This window comes from Tinamus guttatus, unplaced genomic scaffold (assembly GCF_059628265.1).
Source record: "Tinamus guttatus ecotype Peru unplaced genomic scaffold, ASM5962826v1 Tinamus_guttatus_pri_ptg000044l, whole genome shotgun sequence".
Classification (NCBI taxonomy): domain Eukaryota; kingdom Metazoa; phylum Chordata; class Aves; order Tinamiformes; family Tinamidae; genus Tinamus; species Tinamus guttatus.
The window spans coordinates 3433705-3455942 of record NW_028288578.1 but is presented as its reverse complement, the minus strand read 5'-3'; the positions used below and the strand labels follow the sequence as shown (position 1 = coordinate 3455942).

At 39.6% G+C, this 22238-nt stretch overlaps 1 protein-coding gene across 2 annotated transcripts in view; it reads left to right on the top strand.

Moving 5' to 3' along the window:
- The first annotated feature begins 1463 nt into the window (after positions 1-1463).
- SLC1A7 (solute carrier family 1 member 7) overlaps positions 1464-22238 on the top strand; it is a 43656-nt gene continuing 22881 nt past the window's right edge. The window contains exons 1-3 of one of the 2 annotated variants that reach the window (XM_088536926.1): positions 1464-1660; positions 2761-2840; positions 14103-14318. In XM_088536926.1, the coding sequence (XP_088393052.1) occupies positions 1520-1660; positions 2761-2840; positions 14103-14318 (437 nt within the window). In that variant the 5' untranslated portion in view covers positions 1464-1519. The remainder of the gene's footprint in view (positions 1661-2760; positions 2841-14102; positions 14319-22238) is intronic. The other variant, XM_088536935.1, reaches the window with a different exon arrangement.

Genomic DNA, 22238 nt, shown 5'->3' with positions numbered 1-22238 from the left:
CTCGCGTGACCCGTCGCGAGGCGCCGCCCGCCCAGGGGCCGGCCCCGCCGCTCGCCCGCCTCGGGGCGGCTCTTCCCGCCGCTGACCGGCTCCCGGGGCGGGGGTGCTCCGCTCTCGCGCTGTTCCCGCGGCGGCAGCGAGGCGCCGGGTGGGTGCCTGACGACCGCGGGGCCTCGCCGCGCGTTCACAGCGGCTATTTTGAAGGGGGAATTAAGGCCCATAAAATTGCGTGTTAAAGCCGTAAAATCTAAGTACAGCCCTATTACTCATTCAGCTTGCAACATCCAGAAGTTTGGGTTTTTTTTTTTTCCCCCCTCTCTCTCCCTCCTCCTTCTTGGTGAGGCCTTCTATAGCTCATTGAACAAGCTATATCCAGTGTCTTCTGGAGAAAACTTCTCAGTTTCTTGTGTGCTTTTCTACCCACACACGAGCATTTGCTCACACATAACCACATAAAACCACCATATGATAAATACCCAGATCTGTTGCAGAGGGTTGCAATGTTTTTTTTCCATAAAAACATTGAATAATCTTAATAATATTTCCCATAAATATTAAATAAAATTGGAATAAATAATGAATATTTTTATAAATAAAAATTATATGAATCCAGGCACAATGGTAAGGCTTCTTTAAGAAAAAGCAGTGTAGCTTAACAGTTACAGTAATTACGTATTTTTGTTGGATATTCACTAGCAGAAAAACTGGTGCCTGACCCGCGTGCCAGGTAGCAAAGGAAAGGAAAGGAAAGCAGCCCGTGCGGCTTAGTCTGATAATCGTCTGAAAGTAAATTGGCCTCGCTCTAATCAACATAGCAGGAAGAGGAAAAAGTGAAATCGTCTCACTTCCCACTTGATGAACACCAGGGAGTGTTGGGTGGTTCCTGGTTACCACAAATAGTGGTAATTTCTATTTGATACATATCTCTTGTTCCACTCATTCGGTTCCTTTTATATTAGTATTTCCTTAGTAAATAAATTTGAAAAAAGGAGGCTACTTTAGTTAATGAAGCCCCGTTTCACCTAGCTCGCCCTGCTGTGATAGTCCAGCTCCAAATCTTACCTGCGCTGCCCTTGAGAGGAGCTGCGCCATAACGTGGCTTTTAGCAGCTGGTGGCACAACGCGCACTGTCCCCTTCTTAGCTTTGACTGTTCAAACCTCAAGCTGGGGACTTGCTCAAACACCCCCCTTCTTCCCCGAGCACCGCTCTGTTTGAAAGCAGGCTGCTTTTAGCCATACTCCTGCATTCTGTTCTAGTTTTCCAGAGCTCCCTAATCTCCTTCCAGGTTCTTAATGATGTGTCCGGTAATAGGATTTTCGGTATTAATTTGGAACAATAATGCCAGCTGCTTGCTTGGTGGCTATTGGCAGAGGGGTGACCTTGCAGGCCGGCTACGCAGCACTGCGAGTGCTTTGATTTGATCTGTGCAGAGCCCGAGCGGTCCCCTCCAGCGGGAGGAGCTGGCAAATTCGCGCCCCGGGGGATGCTGATTCTTCCCCAAAGAGCACGGAGGGCAGCATGGCGGTGGCTCTCGACGCAGTCCTCGCACGGGTCAAGGATGTCTGTAAGAGGAACGGCCTGCTCATCCTCTCGGTGCTGTCGGTCACGGTGGGCTGTCTTCTCGGATTCTTCCTGAGGACGAGGCGGCTCTCACAGCAGGTACGTGTGGCGCAGCGGAGACCTGCTGTGGAGAAAATACCCTACTTACGTAATGAAAGGAGCTAACAACTTGAAGAACTTCAGAGGGGACTTTCTAAGATTTAAATATATATATACATGTTTATCTGTTAAAACTTAGTAATCTACACTGATCCTTTGAGTCCTTTCACACATTGTCAGACCTTAAGTACTGCAAATTGCGGTTTCAGTCTTAAAGTTACATAGTATGTCTAGCATAACCACTTTATAATGTTGCAGGTATGGATAATAATACTGAATCATTAAACTAGGAGAAACAGAACCTGTGAGAGATATGTTTAGAATATTGCCTGTTAAAAAATTGGCAGTACAATATATTCCCTCAGATTTTACATTGGTTTGGAACATGTGTGTCTTGACAAAACAGTGGGAATAATTTTAACCTGCAAGTATATAGAGGTATGGGTGTTGTTATTACACCAGTGGTATTTCACATTAATCAATTTGGGATTTCCCATCAGTAGAGACCAGGTTATTAAAGACGCCTGGGGATTTCTCCTCCACTATACTTCAGCTAATCTCTTTGCAGATAACTCATTTCTTACTGCTCTAATAGTCTAATAGACTGGACAGACATGGCAACATGCATTGCTGAATGCATTCTCTCAGCAGGAGGTATAATTCTCAATTTAAAAAATATGGCAATAAATGAACGCAACAACTAAAGCTATTCTGTGTTCTACTACCACTAACCTCATACTGATTTTTTTCTCTTTGCTACACTTTGCAAAGTGTAGCTTCATACACATCTAGCAAAACATACAAAATGCAGAATGAAGAGATTACACAGAGGAACCTCCTAACAGTAGTCCTCAAGATATGTCAAATTTCATTTTTTCCTACCTATGCAAAGGGATGAACAATGCAGTTTGTTTTTGTTGAATTACAATACACTGTAATCTATTAATTTTAAAGCCTCCATCTTTGCCACCTGGTATACCAGAGTTGCAGATTTCACAAATATTACCTGATTTTATCACTTGACCTACAGCTGTTACGGAACTTATGAAGAGAGATATTCTTTATCTTAAAACAATAAACATCTCTCCCTGTTTTTGTAGGAAATTAGTTATTTCCAGTTTCCTGGTGAATTACTGATGAGGATGCTGAAAATGCTGATTCTTCCATTGGTTGTCTCAAGGTAAGAAAGGACAACAACTGCTCCAATCACCATTGAAGTTTCCTAAATAAGGCATATCGTGACCACTATTTTAATTTGGATTGAGTTAATATCAAAATGCCAAGACTACTACTGAGAGATACACATTCTCATTTATAACAGAGCTTTGAATATTTTTAAATTAATGGCAACATTTTTCCACAGTACCTCATAGGGATAGTAGTTGTTTAAAGCTTTAATAATGTTTTCTTCTTTCATTTTGATGGGAGAAAATTTTCCTTGAAGTTAATTAAAAGTTAAAGGTATGGTATAAATAACGCAGCATATCAAAAAAGCCCCTCAACTCAAAATAATTGAAATAGTAAACCATACAAATATGATGAAATGGCACCATCATTTTATAATCTTCTGCAGTATTTGGGGATATTTGCTGCATTATGATGAACACTGAGGGGGAAAAATGTGTCCATTGAAAAAATATATGTCTGACTTCAGCTGGAGTGTAGGCACATTGAAATTCAGACTCAAATCACTTTTTTAAATATGTAGTACAGGGTAGGTTATGTTCTTGAAATATTGTTTTTGTCTCTTTCCAAGAATTCATGAAATACACTTTTCAGTGACTGGTATTAGGTATATATGTTGTTTTTCTTACAGTGTCCCTATTTCACTTTAAATATCACTGTGAAATAAAAACAGCTGCAGCAAAATGGGAGAACATTTGGTTATGGCAGAAAGTAACTGGAAGTAAGAGTAGCCTTTTAAAAGTAGGTGTGAATCTTTGACAGCAGTACTAGCTAGGTGGCTCAAATAAGACCTGCAACAAGGCACACTAAAATAAATTAGTAGTTTCTATTTCAGAGGAAATGGATCTTCCTCTCTGAGACTGTTGGCCTAATTTTTCAGTTGCCAGCACTGTCACAGAGCAAGATCGAGCCCTTTGTATGCTTGGAATTAAATAAGATCATATGTGTCTGTTTATACTCATGATACCAAAACACTAAAAAGAAGGACCCAGGCTTTTTGAAAAATACATGCCAGATTCAAGAATCTAATACAGAACATGAATTAGATATGGTGAGAAATAGTCTGACAGAGTTTGTAATCTGTCCTCAGAATACTCACTAGGGGAAAGTTCCAAGGTCAAATTTTAGACCTTACTGTTACCAGATATAGAGTGCTTATTATGTGTTTACACATAGGGTACTATTTTTAAACCTGGGAATGGGAATATTAAGAAAGCATAGAGAGAACAGGAGCCAAATCTGAATTCCTGTGCGTGCACAGATGCTGCCTGAGTACTCAGAGCAGTTGGAGAAGGAGACTCAACAAGACTGAAAATTCTGCTGCAGAAGAGCTACAGTTCCTTGACTTCTCAATCCTCATTTGACAGCTACTGCAATGCAAACAAATATAGTTTCTTCATTATTTTCAAAATACTTCAGCAAATAATTTAATTTTTCAAGTAAGGACACACAAACTTGGCAAGGTCAAAAGTGCATCCTATTTCAGTGCATCCTTCACTGCACCCACTGATATTTTTAAACAGTACAAGTCCAGATACTCAGATATGCAGGTCTGCATTTGCTGAGCAGCAAATTTGTTAAGTGACATCTCTTTCAGTCTAAGCAACAACTTGGTGCATGTGGGCTCAATGCTGTATTACAGCCTTTAACCAGGAGATGGCTCTGTCTAGAAGTCTAAGGAAACAAGGATGGTTACAGAAGTGTTCACAGTCATTTAAGTAAGGACTTAATTTCAGAGGCTGAGGCATTCTCTATCACTGTGTTGCCCTCCCAGGGAATAAGGAAACTTCTCATTGCATAGTTTTAGTTATAGCCTTCATGTTGTCACATGTATTTCTCACCTACAGTTTATGCTGCCAAGAAAACTGATTTTTACACCTGGGCAACCCTTCGTTTCTCAGTTTCTGAGTGCTTAAAACAATTATATCTAATGTCTTTGTCTTTGTGCTCCACACTAAGCAAAAAGCTTGGAGAGAAACAAACACTCAAAATTCCCATCAATATCATCTCACCTTTGCTAAAGATAATACAGGTACTTTGGCCAAATACTCCCTGTGCCAGCAGCGACAATACACAAAACCTGGCTTGATTGCAGGCTGTGTACGCTGGCAGTTACTGCACAGTAACTCATGTGCTTTTGGCTCCCTTCACTGTCCTGAGACCTTCCCCTCACGCTATCAGTTCATACTGAGCTAGTTCCAGTGGGCCAGAACTTTGATTTTAAGTATCATAACTGCATTGACTAAAAAAGTATTTGAGAAGACTCTTACTGAAACCTGGTTTTCTACAACTTCATATCTTGTGACTAATGTTTTGAAGAAGCAACAGTGACTGAAATATTTACCACTACTGAGGCATTTATAATGCTTCTTTTCAGCATGGATTCTCTGGAGCAGGCAGAGAGCTTACACTCTAGCATTTGCCCCAGAAAGGAAGTTTGAGTCTCCTTTTCTGTTCAAAATGCACATGTGCAAACAACTCTATATTGGAGAAGCTTGGCTTCACAGTGTGCATGCCAAAGAGCTCTCTGTGCAGGCAGAACACATCAGACTCCCTGCATCTTTGAGGATGAACTGCACAATGTGCATGCTCCAGATCTGTAAGGAGAGAGGGCTTGCAGCCAATGGGTTCTTGCATCTAGAGAAAAAGATATCTGGAAGATGTTTGGAAGCACAAAGGTGTGTGATGAAATTTGAAGAGCTGCTACCTGTATAAACTCCGTAAAAGGCTGTGGAGGTGCGCTGGTTGCAGGCAGATGTGGGCACACTTAGCCACGAGGCGAGCGTGGCAGCCACGTGCCAGCTCCGTGCCGGAAGCCACACAGCCGCATTAGTGTGGCTTTGTGCCCGAGCTCATATGCAAAGGGCTAATGTGGCTGCATGGCTTCCAGGCCAGCCTTGGCAGCTCGGAGCAAAGACAGCTCGATCTCGTGTCTGTCTGCAGTCATTTGTGCAGATGTGCCCTAAATAACTTCACAGCAACAGCATATTCTTTGAGAGCTTAGGGTTTGCTTAGAAAGATGTTGTGAGATAGACCATTAGTTTAGGTAAATACTAGCACTCACTGTTTTCTTGGTGTCAGCTGTGAATGAAACTGATAACTCACCACAGTCTGGAGATTATTTGTCTGTTTTACTACATGAGTTTACAATTCCCTAGGGATGAAAATTTTGAATCAGTCTGAGACTGGTACATTTGCAATTTACATCTTCTACCATGAATATAAATCAGTGCCTGATATGGTCACGGAAGCATCTAATCAGAATGGAAATACAAATCTCTAAAAGGCACTGCAATTTGTCTTTTTCTCATTTATGATTAATTTTAAACCTAGAGAGCAGCCACAGTTCATTCACTCAATAATCCTGGTTTTACACGATTGGCAATATGTGCAGTACTAGTGCTTCTAATCCACTCTTGGTGCTGAGAGATTGCTTTCTACATTGTCCTGACAAACGCACATAATTTGAATGAAGATTGACTGGGAAAGGGTAGATAACATGAGCCTCTGCTTAATTTTGGCTTGGGTCTTTAGGATGTGTAAGTTAAACTCTTCCCTCCAGTCAATATTTCTGAAATACCAGTCTCTTCTGTGATGCTTATGCAAGCTGCCAAACTGGAGCAAAATGAAGTGCAGTCATTTAAGGACTGTATTACCCAGTGAGGTGTTGAGGGGCAGCTGCAGATTGCTGCCTATAGCTCTCTGAAGATCTCAGTATTTAGTGATGTCCATAAAGCAAGAGTATTTTCTTCTATAATTAAATTGCTGCTGGAAACCCAAGGCTTTTTCTTCACTGTTAGAATCTGAACTTCTGTTAGCCTTCTGTTACAGCTTCTGTTAGTCCTATCCTACAGTGTGTTAGCTATAGTCTTTACTGAGGAAAAAAATCTCTTTAGAGATGCGAATCTTTGGAAGGATGACTAGAAAGGACAAATATATTTACATACAGAGTGAAAAGCAAAACTGAACTGGAATGAAAGTGAAAGAGAAGGATTAGCCAAGGGTACAGCCAAGAATTAGTCAGAGAGCATCTGACTTGACACAATTATATTATTTGATATTATCCATATCTATTATATTGCAGAACTCATATTATCCCAGAATTTTCCAAATGCTGTTTTAATATTGCCTGATCTTGTAGAAGAAAATGACACTCTACCTTTATTATGACCATATTATAAAAACACTTCTCAGTGCCTCAGACCTTCACAGGTTTCACTTCTTTATCCATGCTGTAGTTAAATGTGTCTAAACATGTAAAGTCTAATGGTGAGGTCCCATAATGTTTCCTTTTCTATCCTTTTAGTGTCTTCTAATGTTTTCTCTTGTGTAAAATAGAGGTACCATCTGTTTTAGGGAAATGTGACATGTTGCAGAGTTACATGTCGTAATGACAAAATTGGAGGTACTCAGTACAAATTATTTAGCAAGTGTTGCTAGGGACCTAATGATGTGCAGTAGACATCTATGGCTGCAAAGTGATGAGTGTGGAAAGCACCAGAGTAATTACAAATTGGGTATGAGTAATTGGTAGACCTAATGGAAACTTTCTGTAATCTCCTAAGTGTTCTAAAATACTTATCTAAAGTGTTTTGTAAAAGAAACTGTAATGGCATATGAAGCTTGAGGGGCTGGCAGTATTTCCTCTGTTTCTTAAGGACAAAGACATCTGTAAACTATAAAGAGTTGAATGAATTTGACATTTGTTTATAATTTAGATTTGTGTTCTAAATCCTTTTGTTCTTTTCCTAATCTAAAAGCAGCTTAAAGAACTGACAAAACAAAAAGTCAAATGTTATTAAGATCCCTGGTTCTTTCCACTCTTTCTACAGATAGGAAGCTCTTAAGAGATAATTCATTTTCATTTGCACCCTGACCTTTAGGTTTAGGAAAAACTTGTTTTATTAAAACAGCTAAAGTCAACAAACAAGCTTGGATGTGCTATACAATAGTGCCTCAGATCTCCCATATCTCTCAGTGATCAAAGGCTGCTGTTCATTCTTAACATTCATAAGCGTACATGCAACATTCATAAACGTACTGCAGCAGCCACACATATTAGGCAGTCTGGGAGGGAGCAGTGCTGGAAGAGTCATTGGACACTGATCTTCACCATGGGCTGAGCAAAGTCTTGCCTGTTTACTTTAGTCCACAGGAACAGATTTCCCATAGCACACTAAGAAAAGCCAATGGCTGATGCAAGTTCCTACCAGGATTTGGGCAATGCATCTCAGTTTCTCATGAATGCTTCTTGTTTTTAGAGGATTAGGAAAAGGAAACTTCAACATTTGGGTAAAAATAAAGAAAAGATTTCAAAAGCTTTATGTTATGGTGTACTAGAAATGTAGATTTGTTTCATTTTTTTTCCAGCAGCATAGCTGTAAAACTGTAGTACTCCTATTTGTAAATCAGCTATCACCTTTTGTATTTTTGTACCTATTTTATTTTAATCTGTACCAAGATATTTGAACTTCAGAAATACTGTTTCCTATTATCTGATTTTCAAAGGAATTAAGCCTTTGTAGCCCTCTTGACTTTCAACAGGAATCTAGACTTCTTGGTTCCTTTGCAAATCCATCTGTAATACTACGCAAACTTTGAGGATGACACTGGGGTCACGCAACTGATTACAAGCTTTTTGCAGATTATGGTAGTTCCTTAGTTGTGTTCAGATCAACAGAAGTCTGTTAATATACTGGTATCCTGCAAACTATTGGAGTCTAAATAAAACTCTCAGAGAGCTTAGGCTTATGTTTCACTGCTTATGTGTACTGCACACAGTTATGCATTGAAAAAGGAGTTCTCTATACAAGTGGGCCATCCTTCTACAAATGTACAGCAGAAACCTGGCTCAGCTTAGTTTGAGTACAGAGTTTCATCTTTCTTTGCACTTAGATAAATGGTATCTTGACACATGGGAAGTCTGGGCATCATTGAGAAGTGGGTGAATGAGACTGGAGGTACAACACGGCTTTGGCTTTCAAGCAACATGTCAGTAATATGCATTATAGGCACACATCAAGAGACATGCTAGTCAGCTGTGCTGGTATGTGTGCTTGGGCACAAGGCGTTTTTGCTGTCAAGGGTGGCATGGCACGTGAAGCCAAAAAACTCCAAACTATAACCTAGCTCATTAAGCAGGAGAGGTGTGAAGGGTGATGCCAACATAGCCGCTCTGATACGACATGTGTTGAGAGCAGCAGACTTCTTTGTCACAGTCATGGCAGTGAGGTCTGGGGATATTCTGGCTCTGTACTCATTTTAAAAGAAAGCGAGAGTATATATTTTGGAAAGCAAAATTTATTCTGACCTGGAATCATTTAAACTCTTTTGGAAACTAAAAACAAAATCAAGCATCGTACTCTAGAAAGAGCCAGGAGAAGTTTTTCATCTTTCTGTCACTATTGAAAAGTCTCCTATTTTCATTACTGCAAAATGTTCCAGAAAGGCACCTCGGTAGCAATGGAGCAGCCTGTCCAAAAGCAGAGGTGGCTGGGCTTAGGTGAGGAAAGGCTGATGGTTCTTCTCAGTGCAAAGATCATTTCAGGCATATTCACTGCAAATTGTTTATCTTTAGGTAAGCTCCTTATATTCTCTGTTTCCTTGTCAGTAAAATGGAAACACTACCTCCTACATGATGGACAGTTATATTAGAAAAGCATTTTAAGATGATTGAATGGCTGATGCTGCGGAAATGGAGATTATTACCATGTTGAAACTTGAAGGGCCTGACCTTGACAAAAAGGTAGAGAGCCTGTCCGCATGATGAAGCAGCATTAGTGAAGCCAGCACTTCCCTTTCATGCCGCTCAACTGTAATATAATCATCTCTAATGTAGTTGCCAGAGAAGCTTTCCAGCCTCGCTGGGAGAACTTGCTTAGGAAGGTCTTTCCTGTGGCATGCAATTACAAAATGAGAATGAAAGGGAGGGTGGGGGATGAATGAAAACAAACATGATTCTAGGAACAACTGTTGGTGGTTAATACTTGACCATTACTTCTTGACAGGATTAATGTCTTTCTAATCGCACTAATCCCTTCTGATAGCTTTATCCATAATCCATCTATTTCAAAGCAATATCCAGATGGCTTCTGGTGGTGAAGAAGACAAATACATATGCAGAATGGAGTCTTAGCAGCAGCTTCTTATGGGCAAAAGCCTTTCCGAGGATATAGGTTTTGATATTGAGGCAGGTCAGCAAAAATGTGCTTTTTATCAGAAAGCAATAGAAAAAGTAGAAAATCCCCAAGGAATCTAGGAAGTTCTGTCTTTATTTGTAAATAAAATACACTATAAATACTCTGAATTTTATCAGTGGCAGTCAAGGCAAGTCTAGAGCTGCTCGAAAAGGTTAGCTACTTATTTGCACTGGACTAGTTAGATTTCTAAGGTATTGAAAGAATTATCTTCGTCACTACCAAAAAAAAAAAAAAAAACAGGTATAAAATTTTGACGTTTTCTGCAGGTTTCTTTCAAAGCAGATATGAAACATAGAGATTAACAGGTTCATTCTTTGTACCATTGACAATAATAAAAACAACATACCAACTGGCTTTGCATTCTTAACCTGTACTGTTAAAAATACCCCCTGTATTTGTGGAGGGTTTCCTCTTTTCTTCCAATTCCTCATTAGGACCTTAATCTACATTCCATTAGCACTTCCACTGATCCTGACTTCTCTGTTCACCTTTCTCCTTCAGCAAAGACACAATAACAAAATCGTTTATTTGTTCATAAGCCTAAAATCATAGCCTTTCATAGATCACATGGAAACTGTCCAAGTAAACAAATTTAATCAAGCCATTCTAGATAAAATATTTTAGCTAGAATTTTCTATACTAACAATCATCTGTGAATTAACTCTTAAATATTTGTCAAATGAAAATGATACAAGCAGCTACACAAACTTTGTTAAAATCATTGTCCATATCCAGCTTTGATCAAAATGCTACAATTCAGAGTAAATTTACTGACTTCCTGACCAACTTTCCCTAGTAACAAACAGGATTAGATAGAGGAAAAGCAATCAGTCCTGGCCGCACCAGAACAATTGGTCAAAGCAGATACAGAACTATCTAAGTTTGTTTGTTTGTTTGTTTGTTTAAAAAGACATATTTTACTTCTTAAGAATGCACCTTAAAAAGTATTCTCAACCTGTAAATATTGTGGAGGATCAGATCTACACTGTGTGACGGTCTTCAGGTTACCAAAAAAACAACTTTAATGAAGCTTGAAAAACCACAACAATATAAGAATTATAGCACAAATACTCACACAGATTTTTAGTATATACAACAACTTTGGAAGCTATTCTTTCAAATCATACTCAGGCCCTGCAAATACACAATTTCATCCAAGATCTGTTGGGCAAGGAGGCTGGAACAAAAGTAAAAATAAGCAGGCTATCCTAGAGAGCAGGAAGAAAAGCTATAGAAAGATGGTATTTTCATATTGCAGAAACTATGCAGAAGATAAAGAAGTTATGGAGCTATCTGGTTTATTATGGTGTCTTGTGTTTGTGTCTAGCAGCAGATGTTGCAAAACAAGGTGCAAGAAACCTCTTACATCATAGTAATTAGAGATTTGTCTTAAATCATGGAATACAACGCAAATATCTCATCCAAAACTCATTAATGCATACTTTGAAAGCCTTAGGCTTGATGTGGTCTTTTTCAGTGAAAAATAATAAATAGTTCCTGAACATGAAATTACAAGAAATTGTGTAGATTCTTTACCAAGCTGATTAAATTAATGTGAAGTACTTTAAATACTCAGACAAGGTGCAAAGTGCTTTTAATTGTCTTATCACTGTTTTTCTTCCTCTTTGGCAATCATTAAAATATGCTACACATGAGATACATATGGAAGCTGCCTAGCTACTAGCTACATAATTAATTGGATAATTTTAACCGATGAATTAAATAATCATTTTGATTGAAAAAAATGATTTTATTCATTCACCCGTTATTTCAAAACCAACCAGATTCTGGCTTGACAAGATTAGAAGTTCCCTATTTTTCATTACTTTGCATTGCATGAGAGCCTAGTACTGGATGAAAAGTAGAGGAACATCTTTGTTTCAGTCTTAGAGTGGCGAAAGTGTTGGAGAGTTTTTTATATAGCCAAGAATATTTCTGGTGAAGATTGGAATTAAAAGGAAAATCTGAACACAATACAGTGATCTTACTGGAAGCCATTTGGAAGCTTATTCCTCCCAACTTCTGTAATTCCTAGGAAATAAGAAGACTACATTTCCTGTCATTTCTTCACTACATTATGCAAGTGTTAGAACTCTAGATACCAACAGTGAGGAAAGCCTGTGGTGTCACTACATATTGCTCACTTCATACAATAATTGTGATCACTGGTGTCTATTAATCTCAATGTTTTCTATTTCTTCTCACATCAAACATGAAGCCAAGTGAAAAAATACCTAGAGACTGTAGTCCTATACTAGTTACAGGCATTTGTTCTTGAAAGTCATGACGAAAAACTGTTTTAAATGACATTAGTGTTACAAGACAGCCTTTAGAAAACTGTTTCCTGTGGTCCCTTCTTAAAACTGAGCATTGCAGGACACTAGGAACACAGCTTTGAGTCCAGACAGTCGTTTGGACTTCAGCCACTCCACAGTTACCCCTGTTGCACCTCCATAGTTAATTACTTTTGAGGACTTTCTCATCACAGCATGAACTGATCATGACTTTATCTGATGACAGGATAATCTCATTACAGATGATGATCTTGTTAATGAATATCCCCAAGACAGAGCAATCTCATTATTAGCCCCCTCAGGATTTGTCACCTAGGAGTCAGTGTATGATTAGATTCTAGTTGTGCAACATCGCCCCAGATCGAAGTGAACAACATTTGAGGCTGAGGTGGCACCCCCAAAAGGCATATGAACCACTCAACTTATATTTTTCCCCCAACTGCTTTTGGACATACAATCAAACCAGTTCTCATGTTATATACAACAGGATTCATCCTCCTATTATTCTATAGAACCAGTGTAACACAGTAGCATCAAAGAAAATTGCTTCGTACAACCGCACTGGGGTAATTATGGTATTAATCCTATAATTCAGAAAAAAAAAAATCAACACAAATCAAAATGCACGTATATTTAAAAGCTGTATTGTCTAGATTACGTTTTTTTCCAACTCAATATATGCTTGCCTTCCTGGATCTGCGGTCTATACATCTCCTTTTGGCATCAGTGAGCTGTTAAACTGGCTCAGTGGCCTGTCAAACCTCAAGTTTAAAGACCCATGTCACTATGTGACTGAAAAGTCATGTCTCTACCTCAGACCACTTGAAAACAACCCTGTCTGGGTCTCTGTCAGAGCTGCCTGGAGCTAATACAGGAGAGTTAATACCAAGCACCCTCCTTATTTGCCTGTAAAAGAGGGGTAGTGCAACTTAAAGAACTTAGCAGAGAATGGTTTAGCTCAGCAGAGCAAATGTTGCAAAACCACGGGTCATCCTCTGACAGTGCTGAGCAGGGAGGCAAAGGGGGAAGTGAAGTGCCCATAACATTTTTTTTTCTCTCCACTGCGTAATCTCATGCGCCCTTTAAGGGGTTTCCTCTGCTGCACATATAGGAGATACAGAGCCTGTCTTCACTTTGAAGGCATGCTGAATCCTTGTCTGCTCCCCAACATGGCCCAAAATAAAGCAAAAATATGCTATGCTTCATAAAAGGTTTATACAAAATTAAAACTTTATGCTGTTAGGTAAAAAATTAATTATATGTCAAAATCACCCCTTAGCAACCTAATCTCACTTTGAAGCTGGATATAAATTAGTCCTGCTTCACACAGGAAATAACTGGGAGGTAGCGGTGGTGATCAGATGATCTTCAAAGGTTCCTTCCATCCTTAATTATCCTATGACTCTATGAAATTGTGTACAGAGTTTCATACCTAAGTTCCTATGACTGATTATCACAATAGATCCTACGAACCAAGCCACCACACCAGCAGCTTGTGTAAAACTAATTTAAACTTGATGCTGTTCTGTCCCCCTGTGCGAGTGCTTGAAGTTCCTTCAAGTAACAGATCTCACATGGCTACTAGGAAACATCCTTTTAGCTACAGATATTAGAGATTTAGTGTCACAGGCATAGCTCCTAGAAATCCTGATACACAGGCAATCAGGAGAGAAGCAGGCCACCTGGAACAAATAGAAAATGAAGTTTTATGTTGTAATAATTATATGCAAAAGATAACATTTATTTTGTGTTTTCTTTCCACAGTTTAATGTCTGGGCTAGCAGCCCTGGATGCCAAGACTTCTAGTCGCCTAGGAATCATAACCATCACTTACTATCTGTGGACAACATTTGTGGCTGTGGTTGTGGGAATAATTATGGTCTCCATCATCCATCCTGGTGGAGCAGCACAGAAGGAGAGCACTGAAGAGGGTGGAAAGCAAATCATGAGCTCTGCAGATGCACTGCTGGACTTAATCCGGTAACTGCATTCATTCTTTCCTCTTTCTGAAGGTAACATTGCACTTTGTAAAACTACATGCAGTTCTACATGAGAAACTGATCTGAAGATAAGCTCTGAACTTAATGATAAAAGCTTTTTTTTTAAAAAAAAAAAAACAACTTTCAGAGATCATTTTCAGATTATAAGACGTTTATACTTGTTCTTTCAAGTAAGATTTTAACAAATGGACACTCCATGCAACAGAAATGCTAGGAATACCGGGTGTGAGACATCTGGAGTAATGTGACATCTGAAGGGACCTGACAACCAGTTGTCTTTAGAAAGGGTCTGCCATGGTCATAGGTTCTCCTCTCCTTGCTTGCACTGACACAGTTGCTTTTTAAACCCATAGCAAATTAATGCATAGAAATAATGCAAATGTTGGGGGTGCAAAGTTTGAAGTCAGTTCCATCTTGTTATCTTTGCATAAAATGAGTGAATGTGTATATGACAGAAATTGACAGAATCTCAATTACAGTTTCATTTCTGTCTAGCTAGTTCAGCTTTCCTTTATACCACAGACAGAGCAGCAGAGTTTGGAAAGATTTTATTCTGCTGAGTCTCATTGCAGGTAAAATATGTAGTGTCCTGATCTAAACATTCATAAATGTCATCTTAAATTTCACTTTCCACACACGCTCACCTGATAAGAGCTTCCATACATATTATAGGCCTTGTGTTTCCACCCAGACACATGCTTTAAGTCTGAAATTTTCACTGGTTTGGGCAGGCACAAACAATGATAGGATGTCTATCCACTCATTGCTGAAGCTTAAAAAGGGAGCATTAATCTCACTCTCCTTTTGCCATGTTAAGCTGTCACAGCTGCCCTCTCTTTCTAGCCTAAGTGCACAAACTGATTTTTTTCCCTCCTCTCCTACAGAAATTTAAAAACTACATTTACTAAGTAAGCAAAACGCAACTGTGGGGAGTGAGCTTTCTATCCAGCTAAGCACTATCCTTTGGCTTCGATGAAGTCAGTCACAAAACTCCTATAAAGCTATGCGGAAGTCTGGATTAAATGTCATGATGTATCTGCTGGTTTGAGCTAGAAAAGCTGATCCTTTAGGTCAGTGATAAATCACTTCCATTCACAGCTGGAGAGCATCTTCCTAGGCCCAGATTGGCTTATCTTCTCAATTCATTAATTTCCTCTCAATTTATCAATCGCATATGTGCACAGAAGTTAACACAGGAAACATCTGCTATCCTGCAAATAAAGAATTTTAAATGTATAAGTAGTGGAGCTGGTATGTGATAAAGTTGTGGGGTTTATTTTAAAAGCATGAATTTCGACGTGACACACATTCATACTGACTGATTTCAGATTTGAGGCCATTCACAAATAATGAAATGTGTTGATAGTAGTTCTTGTGAAGTTATATACGACATTGTCAGGTTAGGATTTTGGCAGAAAGCATTTTGCTAGAAATCGAATTTCTGGGTGAAATCCTTACTTTCAGAAGTTTTTTTTTTTTTTAAATCAGAAATTATATCCCCAATCACCCCCCGCCCCCCGCCCCTTTTTTTTTTTTGCTACATATTGATTCCTTTAAAGTATCCAGTCCTTGAGGATTTGACTAGAACTTGTATTGGCCGTGATTTTTGTGAAGAGCAGCTAGTATGGTTGTATCACAATCTATAGGTTGAAGTAAACTACCAGACATCAGTATCTAGTATTAGTCTCTATCCTGTGTCTAATGAGACAGTGACATTATTCATAACATAATTGAAATTAACGTCCCATTGAAAGTAGTTAATAGTTAGAATACCATTTTTTATTAGATTTAGTTATATGAGTCGGATCAAAAAGAATATTTCTACCAGCCAATCCTATGCTTTGCCTTACAGAGTAATGTAAGTAATGTACTGCTTAGAGTTCTATTTCATAACAGTCATGTTTTTAAGAGATAATTGTAACAGAATGTATGTTATTAAATTGGTCACTAGCTAAGAAAAGTCAGACGGCTTTATGTTATTTTAGGGGAGAAAAAAAAAACAGCAAGCAAGGCATCCTTCTTAATATAAGTTCCTGTTTTCCTTTCACTGCTCTAGATTTATTCTATCTTACCAAGTCCTGTTCCTGTGAGTCACATGATGCTATTTACTGCTATTAGCTCAGTAAAGGAAAGCCAATCAAACACTTCATGTCAAACAGGCAATCATAAAATAACCATACAAGAGGTCTGGAAGTTGTCAAAGTCCAGCTAGGATGCATTTACAGAGCCAGCAGATTCCTGCTGCTGCAGTCTAAACACAGCACGCTCAGAAATAGCTCATATTGTGTCAAAGGACAAATTCCACTGGAGCTGGTGCATACGGTACAGCTCATTCACAGGGAGGATGTGAAGGATAGGATGGTCTCCATTTAGTTACTGCAGTGCTTTTCCCCATATTTTCTTTCAGTTTGAATGGGAATAAATAGTAAGAGATGATGCATTTGGGAGAGAGTCCCAGGGGCCAAGTAGCAGAGACATTTTAAGAGGAAGAGATAACGTGGAAGAGTAACAAGACCGTGTTATTCCTCTGACTATCATTTCCCAGTCCAAGGCCCCAGTGCTGAGTGTCCTCACCACCAATGGATGGGGCAGCAGGGACCGAGTGGCGGGAAGAAGGGATGCACCCACATGGCCACAGCACCAACCCCCCCAGCACCTCAGGGCTCTGCTGGCTGTGTCCTGGGTCACCAACCCCTTCCCTGCACTCAGCTGGAAGGGAGAAGTCCACCCTTTCAGCACAGAAAAGCAGAAGCTGCTCAGCTCTGGCCAATTTGCTGTCTGATAGGCATCTCCCTTCTTCCACATGAAGCTGAGAACTGCTAAACATTTCATGGCAGTTTGAGCACAATCAGGAACATTCAAAGAATAAGGAAAATCACAGTATAGGTCCAGGGAGAAAAGTCCTGATCCTAGAACCCAGATTTTTCAAAAGTTTCCTTCTCAAAAGGAGTCAGGAGAGAGGGGGGACAAGGAGAGAAAAGAGAAAATAAGTAAATAAATGGATGTGAACCTGCCCATACTGATTCTCTCCTAGATTCAGTCTGAACAAAAAACTTGTTGAATATAGTGTAATATACTAAAGTGTTTTCAATGTTCAATAAGTCTATATCCCTAAAGTTTTTAGGGCTCCTTTGGCTCCAAATTTTGGCTTTAATCTAATCCAGCTTTTAGACAAACATACCTTCCTCTTTGGAAGAGATCCATCTTGCTGCCTAGTTTACCTTCATACCTGTCCAGGACTCTCCATATCTTGTCCCCCTCTCTTTCACCAGTAGGTGGGTTAACTAAGTGACTCAGATGGCAACTGTGAGCCCCAAACTGTGCAAGAGACAACTGCTCTGCAGAAGCTTCTCTCTTCAACAGTGTCTTTATTGCTAGACACAGACAGATGGACAAGTTTGTCTTAGTTAAAGGTTCTGATGGGACCCCTCCACTGCAGGGCTCCTCAAAGTATTTTCTTCCACGTTCAAGACAATAAGAACCTCAGGATAAGGATCATCTTTTTGTTCTAGTGCATCAAAGTACCTAGTGCCTGATGATTTTTGATGGATTTATTCTTATGATGTACAATATTTCTGTGAGGTAGACAAAGGCCATTTTCCTTTCTTACAACTGGAAAAAAATTCAAAAGATATGGAAAAGAAATGATCTCCACTGAGGAGTATTCAGAAAAATCTGTAATGTCAGAGGGAATATTGCCAACATTATCCATAGCAGTTAATCAGCAAAGGTCTTTAGTTTCATTTTTCCGAGTGAATTACTGTGCAAGTTATCTCTGTACTATGTCCCCATAGAAAAAATAATAGATTTTAGTAGCCATTTTGAAAATAAGCAATAAAGAAAGGCAAGATATCCACTTTTTAAAATAATTGAGCCCTTGAGTATTTTATGCAAAAAGAAAAAGAGGGCCACATTTACAGGAATAATGTCCAGTTTTAAATATTGGGTTTCTTTAGTTCTGGAACGCATACTCACTGATAAACAGAACAGAAAATGCATGTAACTCAGGGTTGAACTTTTGTAAAAGAAGATATATCATTCAGGATCATATTGTTTACCTTAACAGTTAATATTTATACTATGCTCCATTGCTGTTATCAAAATACCTTTGCTTTTAAGTTGAAGGTCAAATCTTGCAACTGAGATCACTGTTGTCACCAACAGAAACAACTTTTGGCTCCTGAGATACAAATAATCAAGCAAATACTGCAAATATTCACCTAATGAAACAAGAACCATGTAAAGAGTGGGGGGCTCACTCTCCTGTTTTATATTAGGCCAATCATGAGTGCAAATCTGGGCACCAGCTGGGTGCAAATGCAGGGCTCACATATGTTTTTAGTCTTCAAGTCTAAGCAGACCCATGCCTTGTGAGCTAATTCTGCTCAAAAATGCCAAAAAACCCCAGCAAAACAATTCAGTGTACACAGTCAGGATCGAATCGTGCCTTAAGCCAACATGACACACAAATTTGTACAGTTCTGAAGTTTGCAGGAAGGATAAATCAGAGCACTTTTTTTACCATTGAATATTCAGAATTGCATCCAATTTAATAGATTTTGAAGCAGGCATCTAGAAACTTAACCTGGCTGACCAGCTTTAACCAAAATATATTTTTTATGGCATAAAGAGTTAGAAGAGGATATTACTGCAGAAGATTTATGTTTTCATGGGAATCCTAATCAGTCTTTAAAATCATTTCACTTCTTTTAAGCTAAATGCTATTTTTTTCACACAATTATGTTTCTTTAAAAAGGGCAGGAGAAACCAGATACCTACTGTAGTTTGGAAAAAGACCAGGCTGGGCAGAACCAGAAATCCACTTTAAGAAGTTTACAGCTGGAATTCTATATACACACAATAAGATATTTACGAGTATATTAAAAGACCCAAGGATTAAACTATAAAAGTATTTTTAACGGCCTTGACCAAAGGAGACATTCATACGTCTTCGACCAAAAGCCGCATGTACCTGTGATGGAGATACTTATCTGTCCGCTATGGCAAGGTGACGTTTTGTACTCATTCCAGTTTGCTAGTTTTCTCTCACAAAGCAAACCTGCTGCCAGTACTGCACAGGCCTGTATTTGACTTGACGTTTTCTTATGGTTAATGTTTATCCAGTTTAAGCTATACAGGAGCCTATTTTTCTACTGTTTACGTGCAGCTCTGATGTTGCTAAATGTTTGGCTGCTCTTTGGCATAAAAACAAATGAATATGGAATAATGATGAAAGCAGTGCTGGAAGCTGGAATAGGAAGCAGAGTTTCCACTGTCTGCTCAGGAGACCAGAGCCACAGAATGGGAGGCATGAAGGGACCAGGAGTCAAAACTGTATTATGACAGCTTCAACCCTAAGCAAGAATAAAGTGTTCTTCTTCCTGAGATCAGGCCTGGACATCTGCTGGTGTAAAGGGGCATTTATTAAAGGGGCAAAGTATATTGGTCCTGTCGTGCTACTTTTGATATGATTTAGCCTTCCCCTCCAAAGAATCATTTTCTCAGGATATCATAGCACTATCCGGCTGCACATAAGGACATTTTCTTTCACAAGAACCTGGCTAACGAGGCTGACCCTTGTTCCCTCACTGGATCGGAAATGCCAGGCAACAGTGTCACCCTCAACACAGATACAAAGTTCAGGTGTTTGGCAAAATGACTCCCTGATATGAGTTCTGCCCTGACCTGAGAAGAGATAAGCAAGACACAAGGTGGCCCACAATGCTTAATTCTAATTAGTGATTTTTGTATTCTATCACTATGTTTTGCCACAATAATAAAGATTTTAATGCTTTTTTAATTCTCTAAAATCCTTCAGACTTGCAGGGAGTAGCAAAGTTGACACTCTGAAATGAGATTAGACACTGGAGATCATGACTGATGTGCAACATGCCTCCTCCTGGGGCCCTGAGATAGTTGATGTGTTCAGTCATGAAAAATTAATTTTCACCCTTGATTTCAGGAGTATAAATGCTGATGGAGCCTGCCGGCATAACAGGGAGCTATTTCAGTTTTTTATCCATGATTTGGCTCATGTGGTACAGTCAGGTCTACACGACTGATGACAAAATGACACAGAGGACAGCAAAGCAAAACACTTTTTTGAGATGAAGCCAATGCCACTAGGATGAAAGAGGTATCTGCCTTCAGAGTATAGTGAGTGCTGTCATCACCATTCTTAGGAAACCTGGAAACTAAATTTGTCATGACTACTTGTCACATCAAGCTACAGGCAACAGCTACATCAACTTGGACTCTATTTTCACTGACTTTAGGCCCTTGTTTTGGAAAACAAAGTGAGATCTCAAATACTCAAACAATGGTCTTGCAAGTCCAGCTATACTGGCCCAAATTTGAGATACACAGGACAGAGCATCCAAAGGTGTTTTTATGGTCAGGGCAAACACAGGCCAATAAAATATTGTAAGACTGTGTATGTAAAAAAAAATCCCTCTGGGGGTTTTAATTCTACAAAATGTGGGACTCCAGTCAAGGGCTGTTTGCTGGGTCAGGAATTAGGTACTGATACCATGGCAGTCTGAGAGCAAAATCAGACAGCTGCCCCAGGGAAATGCATGTTCTGAGTCAAGACTACAACATCTGTCATACCTGTAGCTGCTGTTACGCGAGAGCAGCTGAGCTGATCCTTTATTAAAAAGATCTGTGAAAACCAAATTCTTTCAATCAACAGAAGATGTCATAGCCAAGAGTCAGAATGGATGTTTCAGATTTTTAGCAGTGTAATTGCAGCCAGAATTTGGCCTATTATTTCTGAGAGAAGTTATCCAGGAGCAATCAAAGTGGCTGTTGCAGCAGCTGCAGCCTCATGTTCTGCTAGTGGCACGAGGGGTGTGACAGTCACCGGCGCTGACATTTACATCACGACTGTAGCCCGCAGGGTTAGTGACTTTCTGCAGCGAGCAGCGACCCACTCCTGTGGCTTGGCACAAGCTGAAAAACAGCTGGCACAAAACGACTGTATTACTGCTTACCCTGCAGTGCAGCTTGGGGCAGTCCAGCTTGCTGAAACTAAGGGGGCAAAAATGAGTGAAGAGAGTTGTTAGGTTAATTGCTATAAGACGGTGCAGAAAGGAGAAAGACCTCCCATTTTGGCAGTGGCAAGGGGCCGTCTAACACGCAGCACGAAACTGCATCCTCAGAATTGCTCCTTAGACCAGCTACTATTTCTCCCTGCTGCAAGTCTTCGGGATTTTCTTCAAATCCTTTGGTTACCAAATTGCAGAACATGTGTTGTCTTAGTCAGAGATACACATTTCTAATTCTCAGTACATCCTTATGTCCTCTTATCCCATGGAAGAACTAGGGCAGAACTTTGAAATTTGCTAGCAGCCTAAAGCAGGCTGTGCAGCACAGCAGGGTGCACTCAGAGAAGGTGTTTAGTGGGTCACTGGTGTGTATGTGCTGCTGGCATAGCCAGTGCAGCCAGCCGACCATCTGTTCCTTAGCAGTTCGTGGTCCATGCGCTGCTCTAGCACTACCATGCACGATCAGCCTTTAGCCTGCGCTGAGCATTCCCACTCCCTTCAGCAGCGCTCCTGGAGCAGGAGATGTGCTGGGAAATACAGCCCGTGTTCTTCCTCAGGGCAGACAATATTTAGCTCTTAATTTTGTATGTAACCAGAAACCATATGTCTCCGATGCTGTTTTACAAACGCATCCTTGTCTTAGAGCTATTTTTTTTCTTGTGTTCCACTGTTATTCACTGTATTTAACTCCCTACTATTACATGAAATTAGTTTTACCATGTTGAATCATACCATTGAGGAGAGACAATGTTGCTTACACTGGAGAAATTAATCACACGTTATTTTAAGCTTCCCACAGTATTATTTTGTGTCCTATATCTTGTGATTAATCTGAAAGTAATGCTGGAAATTTA